The sequence below is a fragment of the Corvus kubaryi genome, unplaced genomic scaffold, assembly GCF_017639235.1.
Source record: "Corvus kubaryi isolate FWS band 111438036 unplaced genomic scaffold, C.kubaryi_AGA036_p1.0 37385, whole genome shotgun sequence".
In the NCBI taxonomy this organism is placed as follows: Eukaryota; Metazoa; Chordata; class Aves; order Passeriformes; family Corvidae; genus Corvus; species Corvus kubaryi.
This window is the reverse complement of record NW_024581127.1, coordinates 3,135,767-3,161,378: the sequence shown is the minus strand read 5'-3', so window position 1 is coordinate 3,161,378 and position 25,612 is coordinate 3,135,767. Positions and strand designations below refer to the sequence as shown.

General features: G+C 39.1%; 2 protein-coding genes across 15 annotated transcripts in view; one reads left to right on the top strand and one right to left on the bottom strand.

Moving 5' to 3' along the window:
- SLCO5A1 (solute carrier organic anion transporter family member 5A1) overlaps positions 1-16,521 on the top strand; it is a gene marked incomplete at its 5' end in the record, with an annotated part of 75,191 nt that extends 58,670 nt beyond the window's left edge. Inside the window, 4 exons of the mRNA XM_042036159.1 lie at positions 855-1,014; positions 4,632-4,873; positions 8,098-8,162; positions 9,215-16,521. Coding sequence (XP_041892093.1) covers positions 855-1,014; positions 4,632-4,873; positions 8,098-8,162; positions 9,215-9,660 — 913 coding nt within the window. The remainder of the gene's footprint in view (positions 1-854; positions 1,015-4,631; positions 4,874-8,097; positions 8,163-9,214) is intronic.
- A 3,938-nt stretch (positions 16,522-20,459) lies between these two features.
- The window catches only part of SULF1 (sulfatase 1), a 123,862-nt gene continuing 118,709 nt past the window's right edge, over positions 20,460-25,612 (bottom strand). For 13 of the 14 annotated variants that reach the window (XM_042035753.1, XM_042035763.1, XM_042035757.1 and 10 more), the window contains one exon: positions 20,460-21,737. In XM_042035753.1, coding sequence (XP_041891687.1) covers positions 20,914-21,737 — 824 coding nt within the window. In that variant the 3' untranslated portion in view covers positions 20,460-20,913. The remainder of the gene's footprint in view (positions 21,738-25,612) is intronic. The other variant, XM_042035765.1, reaches the window with a different exon arrangement.

The window sequence follows — 25,612 nt, the reverse complement described above, 5'->3', positions numbered from 1 at the left end:
GCGCAAACGAGGCAGAACAGTTAGTTCAATATTACACTGTAGTGCCCGGTGTGGAGTGGTTGTGCATTCCAGTATAATTCTCAGACATTAATATAGTTTCCAATTCTCAAGGACTACTGAAGTGAAGTAAGCTATTGTTTGCATTTTGGCCGGAGCTCTCCAACATGAAGCATAGATTTGTATAGTTTTAGGGAGCCATGTAGGTACAGGTGTTTAAACTGCCTTGATTCAAGGTTGGGAAGGAAGCATTTGAAATATGTCCAAATCCATAAGGGATTTGGGCTTTGGCCACATTTTGGAGAATGGTCTAGGGAAGCAGAGTGGTGGTTCATTTACAGACATTTAGTAAAAGCACAGCGGTATTTCACATCTAGAGAGCTTCCTGTAGATTTCACATATTCATATAAGCATTAAATTTTCTGAACAGTTGTTGGTATGTGGGAACAGATGCCTATTAGTTCACATTAGTTCACAGAATCCTTACATTTTGTCACCGAGTCTTTCATTAGTAATCAACAAGAAATTGCTGCAGCTAAGAATAGACATATCAAATAGTGGTGTCTTACCTCACAGAGGAAAAAAGACCCAGGGGAAATACACCTATTACCTAGCCAAGTACAATACAAATATTAAACTTTAGTATTATTTTTTTTATCCTGTTTTTAGTTGATGGCAAGGATGACTTGAGTGTTCTTCTATATTAAGTCACATACATAACCTAGAGTTAATGCAGTCTTTGTCTAAGAATCAACTCTCAGTTCCAGAGTTAATGAGTAGGATGTTTGCTCCCTCTGTACAGGACGATATGGATATCTGTGTGTGCTCTACTAGCATGTTCTTTTTCCTTTCCTCAGTCCCACTCTTGCCATGGCCCACAGGAATCTGACTGGAAGCTGTAATGTTAACTGTGGATGTAAGATTCATGAGTACGAGCCTGTCTGTGGATCAGATGGAATAACCTATTTTAATCCTTGCCTAGCTGGCTGCATCAGTGGTGGAAACCACAGCACAGGGGTAAGTGCTTCACCCACCATCCACACACAACCCCTGAGTAGCCCCTCGTGACCGCTGCAGATCGAAGATTTCTCTGTTCCTAGCTAAAGAATCCCTCTTGTAAGCTCTCTACAGCTGACTCGTTCATCTCTGTGCCTTTCCATGTTTTGAAAGGCTGGCAATGCTTTTATTGCATGGTCCCAACCCACTTCCTTTAGTTTTGTACCAATTTGAGGTGCAAATTCATTTGTACTAAGTGAATCCTCCAGCTGAGTGAGTGCAAAATGCCATGAGATAGGGATGGCTGGTGTTTCCAGACCCCGAAGACCTTGGTGGCAGTGGCCTGCATGCCTGCTGTTCCTTCAGGGCTTGGGGGGGGTACCTTGAGTCAGTGTCATCTAATTCAGCTTTCTGCCGACACGCCAACATGTCAAACTGTCTTTCTCCGAGTTCAGTCTTACCTTTCAGAGCAGTTTGGGGCTTTTTGTGACTCCCTCTCTGAATTGAAGGAAAAACTTAACTCTTCAGGTAGTTGGAAGTATTTTCAACTCCTGTTTAAATTTAGTTAGGACATGTTTAAAGTCATTGGTGTTTGTGTCAGCCTCGTCATTTTGCCCAAATAGGTCTTGCACCTGCACCAGTGCACTGATAGGTCTGTGGTTTGCCTGGCTAGGTGAAGACTGCCCGTGTATTCTGCTCTTGTAAAACAGTTTGACCAGTCCCATGGCCCTTTTCTAAACCTCTTCCAGGCTAAATGAAAGTTGTCATGAAACTCAAGAACTGAAAGGATGTTAATAATCCACTTTCTTTCTTGGAAATACTTGTTACAGCCCAGCATTCCAGTTATGCTGAACTGGAGAAGGACATCCTGCTGGTAAAACCAAACCATGGAAATTTGGCAGTTTCCAGGACTGGGCACAGGAAGACAGTTGAAAAGTAGAATCTGCCTTGAGTATCAACAGAGCATTATGGTCATATTAGTTTCATTAAAAAAATGAACTCTTTAATTCTTCTGTTATGGAACTGTCCTTTAAAAAGGGATAGTTAAGAAAGACAAGAAGTAATGTAAACATTGATTTTCTTAGGGCTTGATTGTGCTTTCCAGAAAGCTTACTTATAAAGTATCAGCCTCCTGATTTGCAGTCCTGAGCTAGCCTGTGAAGCAGGAGGATGTTAGGTCCAGCACTGTGCTTTCTCAGATCCCCTGGATAGTGGTCTGAAAAAGCATATTCATACATAGATGCCACTGAGAACAGATTAGTTTCCTTTAAATGTTTTTTTTTCCTTTTTAGATTATCCTGCTGGGTTTTAGTAGAAAATTGTTTTGACCAATTGGAAAAGCCTGCAGTGTGAGCCTGTGGTTAAATTTCAGTGTCTATATAATCTGTGTTTTCCTGAATTGACACATAGGCTTGATCTTTGTTGCATTTCACTTAATATCTAACTGGCACTATTAATTTATTTAGTAGGCAAATACTCTGGGAATATGTGGTCTTCACTACAGATTTTGAAACATACTTTTGCATCTTACGATTTAAGAAAAGATGTTTTGTGGCCTGAAGTTTTAACTCAGTAGCTAATGGTGAACAGAATAGGGCTGACATTGCTTGGAAAAGGCGCTTTTTTTTTTTTAATGAAATAATCCTTTTGTAGGGTACTTCTAAAAACAATAAATGTAGGTTAATGCCACTGTGTAACACACAAAATGTTGCTAAAGTATAATATTTGGATTTAAGTTTATGGCATAGAGTGTTTTCAAAATTAACCATTTAGGAGTTCAGACTAAGAGGAAAGGACACCAGTGGACAGTTCATACCTGTTTTATATATATAATATATATTTATACATATATCTATTCCTATACTCTTAACATTTCTGCCATGATATGTCTGTCTCTAATACACAGACTTGGTTTCACTGGTGATGAACCAAGATTGTGTAGTAAAGAGGACTAATTTCTGTAGAATTCCTATTTGACATTTTCATTTGGAAACAGGAAGGAGTTTAGGGTGAGGTACTGCAGAAAGAAATCAGATACTCAGGATATTAGAGTGGAGTGCTGCCTTGGGAAACCAGAATCTGTCATTGGCTTTGTTTCTAAGCAACGCTGGACAAGTTACTTAAACAAAATTTCTACAGTTGGTCGTAAGTCTTGTATTCTTCATGTTCTGGACGATGAACATGAGCAATAAGAAGTGCCACTTGTAGATGCACTGCCTAAATCTGTATTTGAAGGCATGAAAAGTTACATTTAGAATATATTTAGCTGGGTATAATGGAAAATGTTCTGAAAAAAAGGAATCCAGTTGTCTCAAATTAGTCACCTGTGTTTGTGAAATTTTTGATCTGTTTCAGTTACTTCACTCCTGAGATAACATCAAATAAATAGAGATAGCAGCATCAATACCTCATAAATTTTGAAGATAAACGACTCCTTTTTGAAAGAGTTAAACTATAATAGTGAGTGCTGTAGAAAAATCCAAATGAACTGTGAGTCATTCCATCTTTGTAGTGGAATATTTTTAGTGTGAGGAAAAAAATACCTGAAGTCACATTTTTAAATGGGAGGTAAAATACTGGATAAACAGATACATTATTAAGATGTTCAGCTAAGTCCCATAGGGAAAAAAGTATGAGGCTACGTGATGGCATGGATGCATATAAAGGTATACATTAAAATTGACAAAACAGCCATGTTTTGGATACGTCCTGATGTCTTAAGTGCTGAAATTTACAATCTTGAGATGATTTTGTAGCGTCTGTGCATGTGGGGTCTAAGGTTTGATGAGTGCAGAAATTGAAACAAGAAACTTCTTCCTATAACGTCACATATGTCCCTGATCTTCTTCTGTAGCACTGGAATATTCTGATCTGCTACACACCCCTTTGCTATTTGATCAGATGAAAACAGAAGTAGCATAAATGTGAAAGATGGCTATTTCTGATCTAGTTCTTCCTCACCTTGCTCAGATCAGAGTCCCCTTTGCCTGTGAAATGGTACTTCTTTATTCAGTCCTTCATCTTAATTTCATTCTCTTTGTTCATTCAGGAATCTCTCATGTCCTCCAGTCTCACTGTTTTAGTCTCTGCGTTGCCTTTATTCTCTGTTTCAGCTCCTGTCCAGAACCACACCCATATCCAGATGGAAGGTCTTGAGCTTCAAGCCTGAAGTGCAGCTTATTGCTCTTTGACCAGATCTGGGTAGCCTTCCATTAACATGGCAGAAGACATTGCCTGAATATGAAAGTCAGCAGTTGCTAAGTTTCAGAATATGGCATTGTCACTGCTGCCTGAAGAGCGTTTCCTCACATTTTTTGTAGTACAGTAGAAACAATATTTTTCTCTAGCCTACCTGTTGGAAGTGATTGAATTGTTTTGTCAATATTTCCCAAATATATTCCAGATTTTTTTTTTAAACTCAGACTAAATAAAGCAATGGAAAGGCGACCTCATCATAGAGAGTCCTGGCCAGCTTTAAAATTACTTGGAGACGTAACTTCGCTTGTGCTTGGGGTAATGATGCTGAAGGCAGAAGATTCTCAATTGAGAAGTACCACAGGACTGTCGTACGATGTCTCTATGCAATGTCTTCCTTACACATATTTTTTATGTGGAAATGTTCTTTTTTGCTCTCCCAGGTCAGAAATTACACAGAATGTGCCTGTGTGCAGAGTCGCCAGGTGATCACTCCGCCGACAGTGGGCCAGCGCAGTCAGCTCCGGCTGGTGATTGTCAAAACCTACCTGAATGAGAACGGCTACGCGGTGTCTGGGAAGTGTGATCGAACCTGCAACACGCTCATCCCATTCCTCGTATTTCTCTTCATTGTAACCCTTATAACAGCATGTGCCCAGCCATCAGCAGTCATAGTGACACTCAGGTGAGAGCTCACTTGAGTTCTGTAAGTATTTTTGCCGTGCCTGCTATCACCAGCGCCTGTCAAGCTTGTGTGTCATAAAAAGTGAATAGAATGGGGCTGACAGGGATTGGGTGAAGCTTGTTTGTATTTAGAATATGTGATATGATAATCCACTTTACGAAACATGAAGTGCACAGTGAATTCCAGGTGCTATAAAGAGAAAACAAGCAAAACATCATGGAAGAAAATGATTACTCCTGAAAAATTTTCAACCTTCTTAGAGCGATGGTTTTGGATTTTCAAATGCAAATAAAAAAGTTAGCACTTAAAATTATCCTTTTCTCATTCTTAAAATGCTGATTCCTGCCACATGCCTGGTTTTGAGTCTTCCTTTTTTATCTTTACAAGAATTTTGAACTTGTACTGTAGTAGTGGTGTTATTGCCACTACTCTAAGGATAGAGAACACACTGCCTTTGTAGGTAAAAGGCAGTGGTATTTATTTGTCAATTTGAAAAAAAGCATTCATTTTTGGATTTGCTTTTCCCATCTCTGCCATCTAGGTTGATAAACATAATCATTCCCTGTAACATCTTTGTCCATTTAAAATACAGCTCCTGTAAGTGAAGTTCTGCTGATTTTTAAGGAAAAGTGAGCTGAAAAAATATAATATGGTTATATTATATAAATATAATATAAATATAATATAAACTGCTAAAATCTGTATTTGTATAATCTATGTTGCTGCTGTTTAAAGAGAAGGAGGAATTAGAGGAAAATTATACAATTATTTGCTAGAATCTACAAAGCATACACATAAGCATTGGTTCTGCTGGTAACAGGAGGACAAAGAATGGTTTAAAGATGTCTATTTGGTTTGGGATCTGAAGATGAAGAGCTCAGAGTTCAGGAAGTAAGTTCTTTTCAAATGAAGACGAGATGGAAGATAGAAAAAATAGAATAAAATAGTTCAGTTGGACCTACAGTGAGCGCAGACTTGTAGAAGCTGAAGGGACTTGAAGGGACATTAAAAATTACCTAGTTCCAACTTGCTGTTGTGGACAGGGACACCTTTCCTAGACCAGGTTGCTCAGAGCTCTATCCAGCCTGACCTTGAACACTTCCAGGGATGGGGCATCCACCACTTTCTCTGGGCAATCTGTTCCAGTGCCTCATTCCCCTCACAGTGAAGAATTTTCTTCTAATATCTAATCTAAACCTACTCTCTTTCAGTTTGAAGCCATTGCCCCTTGTCCTGTCCCTACATGCTCTGGTAAATACTCTCTCTAATCATCCAGTCCAACTGCTTGACCACTGCAGAACTAAGCACAAATGAAAACCTGTTAGTGAGGGCATTGTCCAAGCACTGACAGGCATGGGGCTGGCTTCCTCTCTAGGAAGCCTCTTCCAGTGTTTGAGGTACTCTTCAGAAGCACACCCAGAATGATCCAGATGGAAATGGGCATCCTGTCCATGAGACCAGGTTAGAGCTGATCTGAAGTAAATCCTACAAATGCTTGAAATACTTGTGGTGTACCTGTCCCCTGTCTCAGCACTAGCTGTTTAGCTGCATTAATTGCTAACATAGAGACATCTTTTGTCCTGGTTTTGTGTAAAATCTGTCTTCAAATTGAGGTTTTTTTAAAACCAGTCTTGGGCCTTTTATTTCTGTGAGAATGGTCCTCCCGACCAAGTGGGATTTCCTTCTGGTAGTGTTGTCTTTAGATCTTCACTCTGATATTCTGGGAGAAATTTAGCCCCCTATAAAAATAATAAATATGGCAAATCTTTGTAATAGGTCACAGAACCTTGGAAAACATGAGGCAGGTCAGGACTCAGCTTTGGTATCCTTAGGCTCAGTCATGAGCACAGCTGAGAAACACTCTGGCAGGAATCTTTGTCTCACCCCCTCCAAGGACGAGCACTCTCTTGCTGACATTTTCTCAGCTCAGGTGGCTGAGGTTTATGCAGGAGCCTGCTGCTGACACATGGAGGACTGTGCTGTGTCACATTGTGGAATTTTGTCTTCCAGTTTGCTTTTCAAAAAATGCACAGAAGGGATGTAAAGATCACTGTTAGGACACTGAAGTCAGGCGCTTGGGGCTTGCACATCAGAATTCCAGCTGCTCAGCCTTACCTCAACTCTTGCGTGCACAGCATCATTATAATTCAGAGACTTGTGACTTTATTCCTTCTGTCTCTGGATTTCCCACATGTAAAACAATACTAATTAAAAAACGTTGCCCTTGCATTGCAATTATGCAAAGGCAAATGAAGATAAATATAGCAGTGAACCTCACAATAGTGAGGGACATAAGTCACGTAAGGGACATCTCCAACAGGGTTTTGTAATGTTCAGTACCAAAATTGGTGGCTCACACACATGGACAGTGACACCTGCTGTCCCAAACCACGTATAGTGCTTTGTGCATCAGTCCAAGGTCTGTGGCCCAAGTTGGTTCTCCAATTTCTCAATTTCTTGACTTCAAAACTTGATTTTACAGCTGCATCCCTTTGACTGCAGACTTTTTGTGTGTTTTTATAGTGTATTTCAGTGTCATTAGAAGCTGTCTATCTTAAGACCTTTAGATTTAGAATTAAAAATATTTTAAAAGCAGTAGGTAATTTGTGGTTTGCTAAAATTGTAGTTGCAGTGTGGAATCTTGTTACTTTGTATCTAGTCTTTTTAAGCTTGACATTTTTCTTTTGAAACCAGTGGAAGGAGTCTTGTATTATTTGAATTGAAAAGATATTTAAGAGATGGTTTGGATGTTTGTACTGGTATTTTTCCTAAAGCAATTCCAAAATGCTTATGGTACAAAAAAGATCCGTTAAATTCAGAAACTGAGTCCAGCTTTCAGCAATTTAGTTATCCATGAATTTTAATTTACCTCAAAAATACTAAGAAAAATGAATTAAGACGTATGAAATAATAGAAGGCTATCATGAGAAGCCATAAACATTTTGTGTTGATTCTCTAAATTTCCTGAATGGTTTTGGATCAAATTCTTCAGGCCTTACACAGGTAAAGAAAAGTCAAAAGGCCATGACTTACATTTTGATTAAACAGATTCAGGAGGGGCTGGCTGTATTTTTTCCTAGCAATAGGAGTAGAAGCTAAAGAGAAGAAATTTAGACAAAGATTATCTATAGCTCAGAAAAAAGCCATGAGGTAGAGCCAGAACATAGCAGGATGATTATTGGTTATGACTGTTTCTTTACTGCTGTTTTCTGTTCACCTGCTAGGTCTGTGGAAGATGGAGAGCGGCCCTTTGCACTAGGAATGCAGTTTGTTTTATTAAGAACTCTTGGTAAGTCTTACAGTAGCTCAGCATTTCCATAAAGGCCATGTTCAGCTTAAATGCACCATAAAAGTATTAAAATTCCATAAATCTGCAACTAATTGCTTGACTAACTGTATTAGGAACCTAAAATTAATAACTTCTGGGAACATTGCATCTGAAAATGTGGTTAATTTACTTTTTTTGGTTACTGACTTTCTAGAACAACATTGTTCTCCCAGAAAGATACATTTTTACAGTTGCAAATTGTATTTAAAATTTAATAGTTACTAAATATTATTTTATAAGGATTTTTTCACTTTCAGAAACAGATTTTTGTTGCTTTTAGCAATAATAGGTTTTTTTAATTTCTAAAATAAGCATTTGTTACTTAATATCTTAATGTCTTTCTTCTAATATTACATAATGTCTTTCAAGTGTTTCAAAGCAAAAATGGATAAATGTTAAAAGTCCTTATTTTTCAAAGCATTCTCTTTCAAGCTCTTGAATTTCTAAAATCCTGCCCATAGAGAACACTCCAGGTGTTCAGCTACTATGAAATACATGACTAGAGCAAGCAAGGTCTATTGTAAGATAACAAGAGAAGCCCATAGAGCTGTATCTTCAGGTTTTGTTTGAGGAAGGATGTTTCAATCTCGTCTTAAAGACGTATTTCTGGAGAAAGCGGGAGCATTCAGTGGACTGGCTGCATTTTTAGCTGCCTTAGAAGTTAGTCTGTTTCTTAGGAAGATGTATTTAAAAGGAAATTTATAATCCTAGTGGTCTTACCACTTACATCTGTCTTCAAAAACAGCAGATTGAAGTACCTGTTGGAAGGTGCTGCTGCATGGGCTTCTTTGTTTGAATTCTCTCCATTTGTGGTAGGTTTCATGTGTGAGATAAATAGTGTTGGTGGGAAGACTGGCTGACCGGTTTTCCATGTTTTACATTTCATGTGAGAACAGCAGTGTAGAAATCTCGAAAATGTTCAACCTACACTCTTTGGCTGAGGCATATAGTTTCTTTAGAAGTTTTCCACAATATGCTAACACATATTATTTCTCTTGCTATTTTTGCTTCAGCTTACATTCCCACTCCAATTTATTTTGGGGCTGTTATTGACACCACGTGCATGCTTTGGCAACAGGATTGCGGAGTACAAGGATCTTGCTGGGAATACGATGTCACCTCGTTTCGTTTTGTCTACTTTGGGTTGGCAGCTGCTCTCAAGTTTGTGGGATTCTTTTTTATTTTCCTGGCCTGGTATTCCATAAAGTGTAAAGAAGAACAACTGCAGAGACAGAGTTGGAGGGCTTCGCCGGTGAACACTGTGAGTGAGATGGTTGGACAAGCTGGACCCCAACAAAACTATGCACGGACTAGATCCTGCCCCACCTTCAGTTCCCAAGGAGACACCAGTGTAGCACAAGGAACGAACTGCATAGCACAGACCTACCCCGGCCCTTTTTCAGAAGCAATAAATTCCTCAAAAGAAAATGCATTGGAAGAAGTCACTGTTGAGATATAGACCCCTGGCTTGGTAATGTAATACTTAGTTTTGTTGGTTGACTTAATTACGGCGCCTTGTAAAACACCTGTGCCTTCTATTTTTAATCTAAATGTAACATGGGATAAAACCAACAAAGCTTGATGCAAACAACCATAATATGTTCCTGAGGGCTGGATACCTCAAACCAACCCGAGTTCTTATTTCTCCCCTCCTGACAATGGAGTTTTAAAAATTGTGTTTGTAATTATTTCAGATGTGTCCATGAAATGTCCATGCTCTGATCTAATACCGTTGTAAAGTTGAGGTGTTATGAACAGCAGAAGTCAGTGGAAGAGTGACAAAAACTCATATTGTTGATGTCTAGACTCAGAAAAATGCTTAAATGTATTGTCAACTTCATATCCTCAAATTGTATTTTTAAGAGATGAGTAATTACTGTGAGTTCTGCTACAAAGCACAACCGAACTTATTTAAACTATGCAACTTACTTGGATAATTGTATGTGCAGCAAATTAAGTTTAAAGCTTGCTTTTAAAGACATTACTGCAACTGAATTTGAAAGGGGCTATTTTCAGGCATAATCATTAAATTAAAAAATAACATAAGGTTTAAAGTACTGTTAATAACATGTCAAGCCATACAAGAGTTATGCATCAGGTAATGTTTGCAAATGTTGAGTTGTAACATCTTTATCCTGTCAAAATGTGCATTAATTTTCACTTGATGGGATGTAGTAATTCTTTACAAAGTATATAGGATACTGTAATGCTTGAAGTAAAAAACTTCAGTATTGGTTTATAGTAACATTAAGATGTAGGAATCATACACACATACCAGAGTAGATATGTGCATATTTCTGTGATGTTATTTGGATGGCTGTTAATAGCACCAAATCCATACTTTCCTGAAGAAGAAAACAGCTGGTTATAGCTTGATAGGAAGTTTGGCTGTCCTTCCATGCCAGTCTAGTTCAGCTTCAGTGGGAAAGTCCCGAGGGAGAGCCAATGGCCTGGTCTGGTGTCTGGGACCTGGTGGGTCCCTTGCAGCCAGCAGCAGCAGAGTTCAGGCGGGTGCTGCTCCCACCTGCTGCAGGAGAGAGCAGAGGAGCCTCTCCAGAGGGCTGCGAGCAGCCTGCCCACCGTGGTGCCAGCTAGGAGGCTCTCCCTGCACTCCTGGCGCCGCCGAGGCACTGAGCACCCTGGCACCCAGGGCAGCTGGGAAGGGAGGGCTGGCTCAGACCCTCTCTTTTCTGCCACACTTCTGCCTCTCCGGCTGCCTGGTGCTGGGCAGGCTGGTCGGACAGGCCTGGAGATCCTGGTTGTGTGGTTTGTCCCACACATGGCAGCCTTTCCTTTTCTCAGCTTCTCTGAAAGTTCCTGTGAAGGCAGAGGGTGAGTTTGTCTCTCCTTTGGCCTTCCAGGTGAAGAGCTAATGGGAATTGTCAGCAAGGGTGGACTCACAGGATGTGATGTGGCCTTTGCTTATTCCAAATTACTGTAGTGTGTTCTCTCCCCGGGAGATGCTGAGACTTAATCAAATGTGCTTGGCATTTCATTTCTTGCTCTGGAGGCTTTGTGGTGCCATGCTCATGAGGTACTAATGATGTCTCAAAGGGCAGAAAATTATTTCAGTTGGACACTAGGAAGTCAAGGCTGTGTTGTGCCCTGCAGGGGAAGTCTTAGAAGTGTAGGAAATTAAAAGCAGTCTTTTAAGAGGACTCAGTGATAGTCTGGTTTGGATTTTGCTGAGTAGAGAACTTGTGTGAAAATAAATAGGAAAGAGCAGAGCTTCTACATATTTTTGAACAGAGCTATTCCTGATTTAATTTTTCAACTTAGAATATGTATATTGATCAAACATTATATGGAACCACATCCTTGAAAATAAAGGCAGTACTATCCTTGGCATCCACTGAGTTGTCCTGGGAAGAGTAGATTTCCCTCTCTGCCTTTGCCAACTGCCTTTAGTCATGACCTGGATTCTCTTGACCAGCACATGGGACTACCCATGGGGCTGCTTATTTCAGAATGTCTCAGTCCATTTATGTAGTTTGTAACAATTCTTACTCTTTGTGTCTGGAAACTCAGATTTTTCTACCCCAAACATTTTTTGATTACTTCCTACTATTCTGTCCGTATTAACAGCTTTTTTCGGGTTAAGCCTGAGAATGTTTTTTCCTTTTATGCAGCCACCAGATACAACGTGTCCTCAGTCAGTACACATTCTCTGAGATGTTGGCTTCTACACTTCTTGTCTCAAGAAATAAATTTCCTTGGCTCAAAGGTGTTTGGTGTATATATATGTGTGTATATATATATATATATATGTATATATATGTATATATATATATATTTCCTGTAGGAGATCAGAATAGATGACAAAAATATTTCCTTTTGCTCCAGTCTCAAGTACTTGTTGCACCAAGAATTTTCTGCCATGGCAAAAATTGGCAAAGTAGTGGGACAAAGTGTAATTGCAGCCCAGCACTCAACCATTTTTATTACTTCCTCATTTTAATCAACACAGGGAGAAGTGAAGACTGACAATCTTTTCAAATACCTCAGAAACAGAGCATATAGGGAATTGTAAAAGACTGAAGATTAATCATCTATCCTGATCTCTTCTATTTCATGCCTTGTGTGCTTCTGTTCCATACAAAAACCAAGGGAGAGCAGATTAGAATTGTCAGGAACTAATGGCACTGATACTAAAGAATGAGAGCGATGAAAGTGACACTTCTGCAGCTGCTGCTGCTTCTGAGCTTTCAAGGGAATTCAGAGCTTGTTGCACTGGAGACCATCTATTTTTTAGGATATCCTGACCCTTCAACTTCTAAGAACATTCATATTTTCTAAATGGTTGAGAAAGTGAAATGTAGAAGGAAAGAGGCTAACTTCAGAGATACTGAAAAAGCCTTCTTTACATCATTTCAATTTAAATTTTTAATTAAAAATTAAATTTTAATTTTTTCTTTGAGAATTATAGGCAAAGCAAAATGTAATCCTTTATTTTTCAAACAAATTCGTTCCTGTTTTTGAATATAGATAATTTTGGCAATGCGAATAAATTTCTATAAAATCAATTAAGTCAGTGTCCTCTGAAAGAAAGAAAACCCAAACTCTGGCCAGTTTTTGATTGATTCCTGAAGGAGGGTTTCTTGTGAGTAAGCTGTAATAGTCTAAACTAAGCCAATAAAGGTATGCAGGGGAAACATATCAGCTTCCTAGAAATGTCAGTTCCAGCATTGTCACTGACTGGTGGTGTGACCTGCTGAGCAAACACGGTGTTCTGAGGCTGTCACTGCTGGAGGAGACAGAATCTCTAGACATGGAGTGCATCCCTGGCAGTAGTCACAGTCGACACTTGGTGCTAAACTGACTTCACAAGAACTAAAGAGAACTTTGCCTGTCATCCAGTGCAGGGGCCCATGCTGTCTTCCTCCTGTGAAATCCTCTCACCACAGAACATAAAATTCTATTAGGCTGTAATTTTTGCCACCTTCCCTCTCTTTTTAATATCGCTTCTTAATTTGTACTGTTAGCTATGCATTCATTATGGCTCTGATCCAGCAGAAAACTTAAATATGTGGGTAAATTTATATGCTTAAGTCATGCACTTAAAAATAATGCACATATGTAAGTATGGGACTGAATCCTGTCTGCATTCAAAAAGGAATTCCTTTATCCAAAGAGTATTTCTATGATGAGCTTTTCCTCGCATGGATTCAGTGATAATTGTAACCAGAATAGCAGAAAATAGCACTTGAGTACTCTCCTGTGGCATTCAGGTGTGTCTGCTTACATATCCAGCAATGGAGGAAGGCTGTCATTTTCAAGTAGAATTCAAATTCAAAATATTTTGTGGGAGTTTGTCTAAGATTAATTCTAGCTCTTCCTGCCATTCACTTATTTTATGAATTTCTGGCTGAACACCTGTGTGTTACATGGGGAGATAGTTTAAATAAAGGCATCTTTCTGACCTTAGAGCCAATGAAATTGCTCAAGTAATGCTGTAGACTCAAGTTGTGCCCTTTCACAGGATTTGGATCTAGAGGTTCAGATGACAAACTGTCAGTATTCCACACAAACAGAGCAGAGCACTGCTTCAGAGAGCATGTCTGGGACAGGGGTCAGCACCTTCTGCACTGGTCTTGCAGGTTTTCCCCCAAAATGCCTGAATAATTGCTGCCTTACTACATTTTTCTGTGCATGTGATACCACTTCATGGTGTTATATTGATATAAAACTGATGATAAATAGGTCCAAAGTGTCTTACTGCTATTTTGTAGCCAGATTCTTTGCCTCATCAATCAATGCTGAGGCTGAAGAACTAGGCCATACCTTGGGCTGGAAGTTAACAAGCTGGTGCTTTAGCGAGTGTGTGTGAACTAGGGAACATCAAGTGCTTGTTTAGCTTTTATTCACTCTATTCACTGGTTATTGCTACTATTTTCAGAGATCAAAGACAAAAAACTTCCTGAACAAGTTTATCTTTTTCTGTTTTCTCAATAATGTGTCTTGTACAATGGCTTAGGAGATGCCATGCTGCATGCTTCGGAATCTGGCTTCTGCCAGCTGAAGCTATCCAGCTGTGGTTGCTTTCCAGGGCTTAAAACACCCGGTAGCAGAGATTTACCTGGACCATAATAATCATTGCTTTGGACAGTGTTTTTGTTACTTGGATATTAAACCTGTAATCAACACATTTCACATACTGGACTTGATTTTTGGACACTTTCATCTCTTTAGAGTGCTTAGAAAGTGAGCAGTCAACGTCACAGTGGTAGATTTATTCTTTGGCAGGGAATTAGGGCTTTCTTCTTTTTTCTTTTAACATCTTGTTTGACAAATAACAGTTCAAAAGGATTGCATGTAAACACTGTCACAGAGTAGAGATGTGGAACCTTCAGTGTGAGGACAGGGTATTGCCAGGGTTCACATGATTTGTCTTCTTTACACTGAGTATCACTAATACATGTTACTGTGTGCCCAAAGGTTTGAAAGCCTACCTGATCCTCAGGAAGGAAATTTTTCCTGTATCTTCCTCATAATTTATTGTGTAAATCAAGGAGGAAAGTTAACACTACCCATGTCCTGTGGCCATATCCATTACATTAAACAGCAGTTAATAACTAAAGTTAGTAACTTTAGCAGTCACCCTTCCAGTCCTTCAGTTAAGGTATTTTTTTATTAATACAGCCTGTTAAACACAGACATAACTCTGCAATTTCAAAGTAGCTCCAAAGTTTTCTTGACTTCAAGTGTTACAGAACAGATGCTTATTTATCCAGGTACCATCCTACTGTTTTAATTATTGCATTATCCGTTGTGAGTATTGTATTTTTTTATTTTTTCAACCTCAAAGCGGTTGTCACAATGTTATTCTGTAACAATGTTATGTTCATTGTATAGAATAGATGAAAAGCTGTGAAATTAATGAAGGGCTACAAAAACATCCAAAACATTGTTCACCTTGAGGAAGGGTGAGACAGCTTCATAATCTCTGGACAAATGACTAAACAACACTGTGGTGCTAATAGGTACTGAAGTATTTTATGATGTATCCACTATGACTTAAATGACATATTCAAGGCATGTCAATGATGCAAGTGCATGTGTTTCTGTTCCTGAAGTCTGGACTGCTCCGACAAAGACAGTGTTTGTAGTTCTTGGTGGGCCAATTCCTGCCTAGCTCTTCTGTGGGAAAGTACTTTCAGGAGTCTGTGTAGGATCTGGCCCAGCACTAACAGGTAAAGTAAAAGCTACACAGACCACAGAAGTCTTGTGTTCAATGTATTGAGCCTGCTGTAGCATGCTACTTTATTTAGTTGCTTTGCTTAAGCAGGGGCTAAAAATAAATTCTATAGTAATGATAAGAAACACTAGGCTAAATTCTGGAACCACTTAACCAAGCAATGTTAGCAAGGGTTTGAATTAAAATGAGGATTGAGATCTGAAATGTGAATGTTCATAGAATATTGGAAAGAGAGGGGCAGAATAAGAGCAAATTCTATCTCTAGGAATGGAAAAAGGCCAAACCTGGTTGACTTTGAAGTGAGCTGTGATTTACAACAGAGGGGTTTGGTTTTACAATCTTGAAGACAAAATTTTTTCCCTTCCATTTTGAATTCTGAATCGTAATTTTTTTGTGTTACTGTACCTGGGCTGCTCATGCAGGACAGGTGTCTGTATTCTCAGTAGTACTGAAAGTACTAATAGCACTAATCACACTTCCAACTAACAAGCCAGAAATTTTACCTCTGTAGCAAACTCCATGTTGGAAAACTTGGAGGGAAATTTCAAAACAAAACAAAAAAATATGTACAAAATGATCCAAAGCTCAGTTTCAGAACAAAAAAGAAAATTTTGCATCAGTGAGATTGACGGTTGAGTGGAGGCTTTCCTGAAGGAAGGTTCCTGCTCTTTTCACCAGCTGAGCACATGGGAGTTTGGCCCCTGGCTGCAGTGCATACCTCTACCAAATGATTTGTGCAGAACAGCAACAGTCTGGGTAGTATAGTAGGAGCATGGAGTGGGCACACTGCCTGTAACTGTTTAGTTTTTAAAAAACTCATTATTAAGCAAATGTGTAGAGTATTAAGGAAATTTGTAGAGTATGTCTGACCGTATGAATGTGTGGCTGCTGTGCTGTGGTAAAAAGAGAATAATTGGTTTATGCTGGGTATTTTTGCATACTTTAGGCTCCTGTATGTTTTTTTTTAATTGATATTTATTTCTCAGCAGAGCTTAGAATAATTTTAAAGTTGTATAACCCAGGATTTAATGACATCTACTGTCAGCATCTGTTGTAAACATGTGTTTACAAAACAAACTCTTGAATACTTGATACTTGGAAATAAAAAATAGCATATCATGTTGATTGGGTCCACATCCTCTTTCCCAGTTCAAAGTAAGACTTAAGGTGTTTTCATTTCCAATACGTATAACCAGACAAAAAAGCATCTCTCAGATCCCGCTGCACGTCACCAGTGTCCAAGACCAGAGCTGTTAAAGCAGGGAAGGTGGATGGCATTAGGTTTGGAGCACACCACAGTGCGGGTGCTGTTGCAGGTTGAAGGCCGGCCGGACACAGCGCTCGGCTGGCAGCCCGGAGGGCTCCGGCTCCAGGAGAGGCTCCGGGGGCGCGGCTCTGCGCTGACCCTGCTGCCCCAGCGGCTCCAGGCAGCCCCGGGCGGGTCACGCTGTGACTGCGTCCCCTCGGGTGTCATGCATCGTTTCTGAAAGACTCTCTGGCTCGTACCCCATTTACTGCACATCAGTTCTCACTGAAAAATCATGTTAGAGCACGCAAACAGGATTGGGTTTTGCTGAAACTAAAGGAAGAAGTTTTGTTACAACATCACACGTACCGGGCACCCATGGCTGCTCCGGGCTCAAGTCTGGGCAGATCTTCCTTGGACAGAGCTGTTGCACCTCTTGGCTTCTCAGCCCTGACTGTTTTACACAGATCCTCACTGACTGTGCTTGTGTGACTTCCAATGTAGACAGCTGCAGGCATCTCAAGGGATTTTGGTTGGGAGACTGGGGGTGGTCTGTGCTCAGACCTGCACTCTAAAATATCTTCTCTTAACGGTCACAAAAAACAACAGATGGCTGAACTTCAGAACAATGCTCTGATTCAAATGTTTGTGTGTTTGTTTGGTTTTTTTTTTTTTTGCAAAGCTGCTAGTGTGCATTTACCTCAGGAATAACAAGATTCACCTGTTGATAACAGCTCTAAGTCACGTCCCTGCCCATGGTGGGGGTTGGAACTAGATGATTTTTAAGGCTGCTTCTGACCCAAGCCATTCTGTGATTCTATGTCTAGCTCTGGAAATGAAGCACATCTTTGCTCTTCTGCAGTGCTTTCAGTCTAGGGGGTCTCAGAAAGTGTCTCACACTTTCCAAGGATGTGAGGGCAATACTGGCTGCCTTATTTTAAATTCCAGATGAAACTTTTCACATAACATTGCTACCTCCCAAAGATATGCAAGTTTTAAAGTTCTTCCTGTCCAGCTCCAGGGGCCCTTCAGAAAGTAATGAACTATGTACTGCCTTTCAGAATAGAACATCTGCCACTGCTCTGCACATCACAAAAAGCCATGAAAGTCATCCTCTTGGCCCTCCCCTGGTGTGAGGAGCACTTGCCAATGAAGTCAGATTTAGGCACTTGTTTTGTTCCTGAGCCTGCAACTGCCTGTAAAAGCTTCCTGACAGTCACGCCATGGACTGCTCATGGACTCAACTGCTTCAGCTATGGGACAAGAAGTACTGTGCAGAAAGAAGTGCAAAACATATTGGGACAGCAACACACTGCTTAGGCTGCATACTTAGAGATATGACAGATTTTGGCCTTTTCAGCTGGGTTTGGTTTTATATTTCATGCATGTTTCCAAGAAAGCAAGGATCAGAGCTCACTGCTCCCTTTACCTCTTGCCTACATAATGAGTGTCCTTTATACTTTCTTTCCTCCACACTCCTATAAGAGACCTGTAAAAAAGCCTGCCACCTAGTTTAGAAGATAGGGCACTGTTCAGCTGATAGTTTAGATGAATGAGTACTGTCCTAGAAGGAAGGTAGACAACATTCAAGATGCTCTCTCTTCCATTTCCTGAATGAGTACTTTAAGCTCTCAGGTAAGGAGGAAGGACAAGTGGGGTGAATGGATGGACCACACTGTTGCACCATTCTCTTCTCTGCTCTACCCAAGCATTAAGAGAGAAACTTTTAAAGAATGGAGGGCACACTGTTGGTGCTGGATAATTCCCTGCACAAAGACACAAGACATGGTTGTGTGGGACCTTGCTTCAATTTGCCTTTGTCCTTCAACTCCTCCCAAACTCGCTGGCTCAGCCTGCTCTGCACCCTGCTTTGAAATACATGCTGTGCTTGCTACTGTGCTTTCAGGGTAGATTTCTCTCAAGGCTGTATCTGACATTGCAACAACTGCTTTTCGAAATACTTAGATTCACTCCCTTTCCTGATCCCCACAAACGTCACCTGAAACTTCATGTCTGCAGGAGCATCAGAGTCCAAGGACTATGTAAAAGAAAGAAGAGTTCAAGAAGCACAGATTTAGAGGCTGAGTTTAGGTATGAAGGTAATCTTATTTTCACAGGCCATCGAACAAACATAGAGTTCATGTAAGACAGAGTTTACCTTGAAGGCTTAATTCTTTTTCATGCTGACTCTTGTACAAGGAGACACAACTCCTGGCTAGAGATCTGTGGTTCACTCTTGGTGAGCCCTGCATGTCTGGTCTGTAGTGCTTTGCTGTCCCAGGGACGGCTGTGCAGTGAGGAGAGAAAGCAGCAAAGCAAGGCATGGCTCCATGAAACACTGCGTTACTTCTGGGAACTGCTGGTTGTGCAGCTCGGTGCATGGAGTTCAAGCAAGAAAGGATTTGATGAATTTGGAATTAAAAAAACTAAAATCACAGCGTGCCTTAAACAACAACAACAACAATATACATTACTCACATCTTCAGGAATAATTTATAACTAACAGAATGTTGTGTGTTATTTTGTTACCGGTTTTTAATGTGGATGGATTCTTAAAACTGAAACTGTTAACATATTTTTGAAATAAAACTTATTCAGGAAGGAAACTGGATCATCTGGACTTCTCTGAAGCAGGTAAAGTAAAACACTTTTTATTTCAAGAAATATTGCTTCTAGACTTTCCCGAAGCCAGAATTGTACTATAAAAGTATCACAGAAATATTATACAAGATTTAAAACCACAGTTTGTATCCTAGTAACTTAAAACCTATGTACAAATAGCATCATTCAGGACCATAAATACGTTTTTCTATCAATCCGCCCATGACACATACATCAGATAAAGAACTAGTAATTTTAACATATTTACAGAGTCCATCAAAAGACTGCTTCTTAAAATTATTAAAATCCTACTAAAAGAATCTGCTTTTTAAAAAGTTTCCACTTAAAATACAATGTAATGAATGTAAGTTTAACCTGCAGTGCTTGCAATAGCCAAAAAATACTCACTACACAAAATAACATGTAACAGGTAGGAAACACACCCATGAGTTGGACACTGTGGAATTACATCTGTTTGAGGTAATTCTCTTTAGTTGCTGTTGTCATAATTATTTAGAAATTTATAAAAAAAACAAGGGACAATGTTAAGTTTTGAGTAACAGATTTTCTGAGTCATTTTCATATTATAGTTTATACAATTTAATGTTTGGTAAAGTTCAAGAAAAAATTTAGAATACAACAACAAAAATTATTACTAAACTACTATTGTTTACTCTCATGTGCCTTTTGTGTCTAAAATAATGGAAATCTAACATGATTTTATCATTCCCTTTAATGCCTGTTCAAAACAAAAAAGGAATTCAAGACTCAAAACTATAATAATGCTTTCAAGATACTGTTGAGAATAATAAAAATCAGGCGGGGTGACAAAAACATTTATAAAAACATTTATGTGTTGATGTAAACCTTTCTACCAGTATCAGAAAAAAAAAAAAAAGGTCAAAAAAATTAATGGAATTTTAATTCTGCAATATCAACATATAGGGAAACAATCCAATTTAAACAAATCCTTCTACAGTTAACAATCATTAGCCATACCTTTCTGAGAGTAGATTTAATAAAGCAACAAAAACATGCAATATTTTTGCTAAAATAATATTTGAAGAATCTTTTTCCACAATCCATGGTGTTTACCTCTTTCAGGTCAGTCTGTTTATTGGTTTCACAATTTCACAAGACAACAAGCAAACTAAGAAACTGTAAGGTATTATTAAGGTACTAATAATAATATACTATAAGGTATATTATTACCATTATGCAAATGGTATGGCATACAGATTTTAAAAGTGCATTTTACTTGAAAGCGTGGCATTAAGAATTGCCAGTGGTTAAAATAATTGATGAAAAAGACATTATGCAGGGATATTGGGTGAACTGAAACACTCATTCATGGTGGGATCATTTGGAAATAGCAAAAGTAACTTGAGTGTCCTCTTCAAAGAAATAGCTTTTAGCTTTCAGATAGGGTGCTACTGCATTTGAAAGTTAACACTGTTTCTTTTAATGGAAAACTGGAAATCTTGCTTCCCAGTGTGGAGAATTACAGTGAGAGCAGTGCGTGTGAATAAAAAAATGCACAAATACTGAACTGGGCTCAATTTAGCTGCAAAACATATCTACAATAAACGTGGAATGTCAGTTGTCATGATTACCTTTGTTAGTTTGCTAATAAGAAAAGGAAGAACTTACTTAATGGTTTACAACTTGATCTAATCCAAGGACAGTGGAGCTGAGGCACTGCCCTCTGCATTTAGGATTTGTGAACTTTCTCCTGCAAGACTCTGTTTGGTTTTTTTTAAGAAAGTTCCTGCTTCCTGGGTACTGACAGGTGAATCCCTAATGGATATGTTCACAGTCTGATGAACAAAGGGTTCATCAGACCTCATGGGAAGATACATTTGATCTTCAAATATATCTTCCACAGTGTCACTGTCCTGATGAGTGTCTTTTTGAGGAATGCTGATGGGCTGTAGCATGAAGCTATGCCGGGACTCCAACTCTATCAAGCCATTTCCACTGAAATCCATATCCAAACGGTCCGATTCTTTATCCTCCATCCATTTTTCAGCTGGATGACTATTTCTCCAGTGTGCATCATTCAAACTACTTTTCTCAGGAATATCATTGTTTAATTCAAGTTTCCTCTCCTGACTTAAATTCACTGTGCTCAAAGCAAGGGCTGCAAAGTCTGTTGGCACAATAAGCTGCAACTCTTCTGCAGTCAGGCCGCTGGACTCTTCGGCAGAAGTCATTTCCACCAGGGTGAACAGCGTGGATGATTCGTCCCCATCCCCGTTGCTTCGAGCAGTGTTATTCTTGTCTGTTTTATTTTGCTGGTAGTAACTGTTCAGCAGTGCAAACATTCTATCTACATCCTTCAAGTAATTAGTCCAGTCAGCCAGACTAAGTCTAAAGTTCTGTCTGTATTCATATACACTTTCATTCACACTGTACAAGTCTTCCAGTCCTTGCCAGTCAATGTCGCCAGTGAAATTGGGCAGCTTAGCCTTCCCATCCATCCCATAACTGTCCTCTGTTGAAAGAAAGAATAAAGCCTACTGGTGAACACTATTAAAGGTGCAAGCAAATCTTCCACGTGTGTCTCTACTTCAATTGGCTTGAAAGCACCACTGTTCATAAAGTAGGTAGCTCAAAGTGTAAGATGCTCCACCTCTTCTGTCATCAGATGAATGGTTCTGGCCTAGGATATGCTCACTGCTCCAAGAACCCCCCCTGTCTCCTGCTACATCCTTGGGCTGAGTAAAAAAAGAACAGAATCTGGTCTAATGGGGCTTTGTGATGGCATTCAGAGAGAAGTCCTTCCTCTGATATTTCCAGGTAGGAAAAGTGTTTCAATACACAAATAATCCATTTGCCTCTTGAGCACTCGAGCAAAATATGCAATAACCAAACAATGGTTAAATATAAAAGATGGGACCAATCTGAAAGCCACTGGTCACCTGAACTTCAATACTCACATGAATTTTGATTCTGGGTAGCTTAAAAAATATGATCTACAAACTAACCAGACACATTTGATTTAGTAAATGATAGCCAAAGGGGGTTTTAATCTATTTTGTTAATGTTCATTTTAGTTCACATGGAGAAATTAAGGGAAATAAAACTGTCAAAAATTGGTGCGAATTAATTTATAGGACTGCACCACTTTGTGAAATAGTGTTAAAATATACACAGAGAACCTTCTTAAGGTTTTGTTTTTTTAAAAAAAAGCTCTCAAAAGTATCTTAACAGCCTTTTCAAATAGTAAGTAAATAAAGGGCATAGATATGAGTCTATAAGTAACAATGGAGCTGCACTTTTTATTGATCACAGCCAGAAAATGTGAAGACACAAAAGAATCCCATTTCAAAAATATTTAAAAGTTTTGCTACAGTAACTATAGTGACTCAGATTATCAACTGTGGTGTGAAGCCATTTTATACTGAAAAGTCACACATTATATTATTTAATTCACTGGGCAGACTGGATTCACTGATAAGATTTTATCAACAAGGTGGTCTACAAGGAAAGACAAATCAGGCAATGAAAATGTCTGTCAGGGAAAGTGACAATTTTGTCCTTATAAATGATATTGCATGCAATCTTTAGTAATTAATTCATTGGTAATGATTTATTCTCTTCCTGAAAATTGTATAGGCAGGTAGGCTAGTAGCAATTACTTTAGAACTTCAAATGGCTATAGTCCAACTGTGTGAACTGAGCTCAAATCTTCATCTATATTGAGCCCTGCATCCTACAGATGCTTCTTGGCATCTCCATTAATTTGTGTTCCAAGTTGCCCTTTCTCGTTACTTAAGTGGAACAGAAGATACAACTTGTCTCTATCACAGATTACATTCTTTGCTTCTTACTAGCTTGGGTTTTCACAGTAAAAGAATTTCTCCAATATTTAGTCCATCACATGGAAAGTCAGAAAAATACCATTATGGTCAGAAAAAACCCTTGAGATTTTTTTACAATGTGGGGCCTTACTCTGTTCCCACCAAAAGGAGACCACTTTCCTTATTTGAAAACACCTGAATCTTTGCTCTTAACTGGAAATATTTCACAACATAAAATCTAAGTATTTTATTTTTTTAATATGAAATTCTAGAAATATTTTTTTTTGCAAACATTAGACAATCTTCCTGTTCCACAAAGAAACGCAAGCTTTTTGGATTTGTTTGAACAACTGTGACAGAGCATCTTCTTTCTTTCCTGAAGTAGACAAGAGAAATGAAATCATAGCATGGCCACATGAGAGCCATCTTCATAAGTCAAATTATGGATAATTTGTTTCCTGAAACAAAAGATAATTAAATACCACAGAGGTTTCAAGAAAGAAGATTTACTATTCCAGTGCTTAGAGGCATAAGGGGCCCTAGAAAACATCACGGCAGGGGGCTGCTTTGTCAAGGAATTTAGTCATTAAACCCTCTAAGATATTAACCACAACACAAGTGCAAAAATATACAAATTTTTCTGGTTTACTTCTGTTGGTAGGGGTTTTTTTCTTTTTTCTTTTTCTTTGCCTGTATAGGAAAACAAACTGTTGTAGGGACAGTCAAGTGGGTTGGTATATTATGGCAGGGAACTGAAAAAGAAGTGATGCTGTTTGACTGGTAACAGGTTTGGGGATACACCAGGGGAGTGGGGGGAAAAGCAGCAGCCAGAAAGGTGCTTTTGGGCTCAGAAGAGCCTCTGCTGCCCATCCCCAGCAGTGGGACAGAGGCTTGAGCTGCGGTGGCAGGTTGAGAAGTGGGACAGTCTGGGGACCAGTGAAGAGGAACAGGGTTTCTGAGGAGCCTCAGCAGCAGGGCAATGGGGCTGTACTGCACAGGAGTAAGATCAGCAAGGAGTTTGCTGTATTCCTACAAAACAGCTGAAAGTCTGAGTCAGAGCTACATGGTCCTTCACTCTGGATCTATTTTTTTCCCTCTAAACGTGGCACTGTTTCTGCAATCTCAGAGAAGTTTCACAGCTGGGAAAGCACTGGGAATTGTTCCATGATCTTTGTGTAAAGCAGAGAAAAATAGCTTGTTTGAAGACAGAGATAACTTGTATTCATACATGTTAAACAAATAGGGAAGCAAAGTCTTAAAGTCCTAGAGCTATTTTGGTTGACTGAGCAAGTTACCTCACGGTTTAATTCCACAACTTGCAGTAAGCGTGGAAAGTTTCCCACTGAAATCAAAGCATACAGAGGGAAAGAGAGAGGAAAGAAGAGATTATTTCCCCTGTAAGAAATTTTGTTGCAAATAGGTACGAAACGGGAAAGTGCAGATGAGTTACATTTGAGAAACAGCACGGCAGTGGGTTCCTTGATCAACATTTTGGAATTTCTCAGCTATGATATAGATCCAAAAGAGAAAAAATTGTTGCTATCTGTTCAAAACAAAACTTACTAATTTTTTTGCTGTTTGATTTTTCATTTTTAGATCAAGCTTTAGTTAAGCTTTACTCTCCATTTATCCTACCCTGGCATCCTCTATGATCTGCTCTGTGCCTGTGTTGTCTCAAAACTAAGAAGAGATTTGAATACGTCTCCTTTGAGACTAAAGATAGGTGGGTACAATCATATTCTTGGTGGCTTTGAAAAATTTCAGACAAGCAGGAGAGGAGAGAGGAATGTGAAGTTGACACATCGTGTTATCAACCACATCTGCAGAGCCACACTTTGTCCATCAAAGGACAGAGGTGACACCAGCTCTTCCCTGCTGAAGCTCTCTCTCCCTCTGTGTAAAGCCAACTGCATTGTACTGGCTATTTCCACATGGGCCTGTTGTCCCAGTGTTTTACTGCAACACAGGCTGTGCTTTACTAACTCAGGGCATTTTGAACTGGAAACAGGTCAGAGTGCAGAATCTACATGATCTGAAGGAAGCCTAAGGGGCAGTTCAGATGACTTTCCGTTGTTATTCCATTTGTTTCTCTGCAGGGAGCAAGAAAAGGATCCTCTAGTAGATTGTTTTAATGATTCCTGATAAATGCGGTTTGTTAATTTAATTTTTTGATTTGTTTCTGTTTTGTTGGTTTTTTTTTTTTTTTTTGGTTGGTTGGTTTGGTTTGGTTGTTTGTTTGGTTTTTTTTGTTTAAGAAAAGAAAAACACACTCCACCAAGATGGGGCTTGAACCAAAATGTTGAACCCAGGCATCTGTGTAAATAGAATAACTGGGTGTCTGGAATGTCATAGCACAGAGCAATATTGCTTGTGTTGTATCACACCTGCTATTTATCACAGTAGTAAAATGTTTATCGTATGTTCTTTGGTACCAGAAGTTAAAATGTTTTTGTTACTAAACAGTGTAGGAAGATATACTTTAAGGATTAATCCTGTGTCCTCTACTATTTTAGGCAATCCTACAATTCAAAAATGGCATTTCTGTTAGATCTGTAGTTAAAATGAG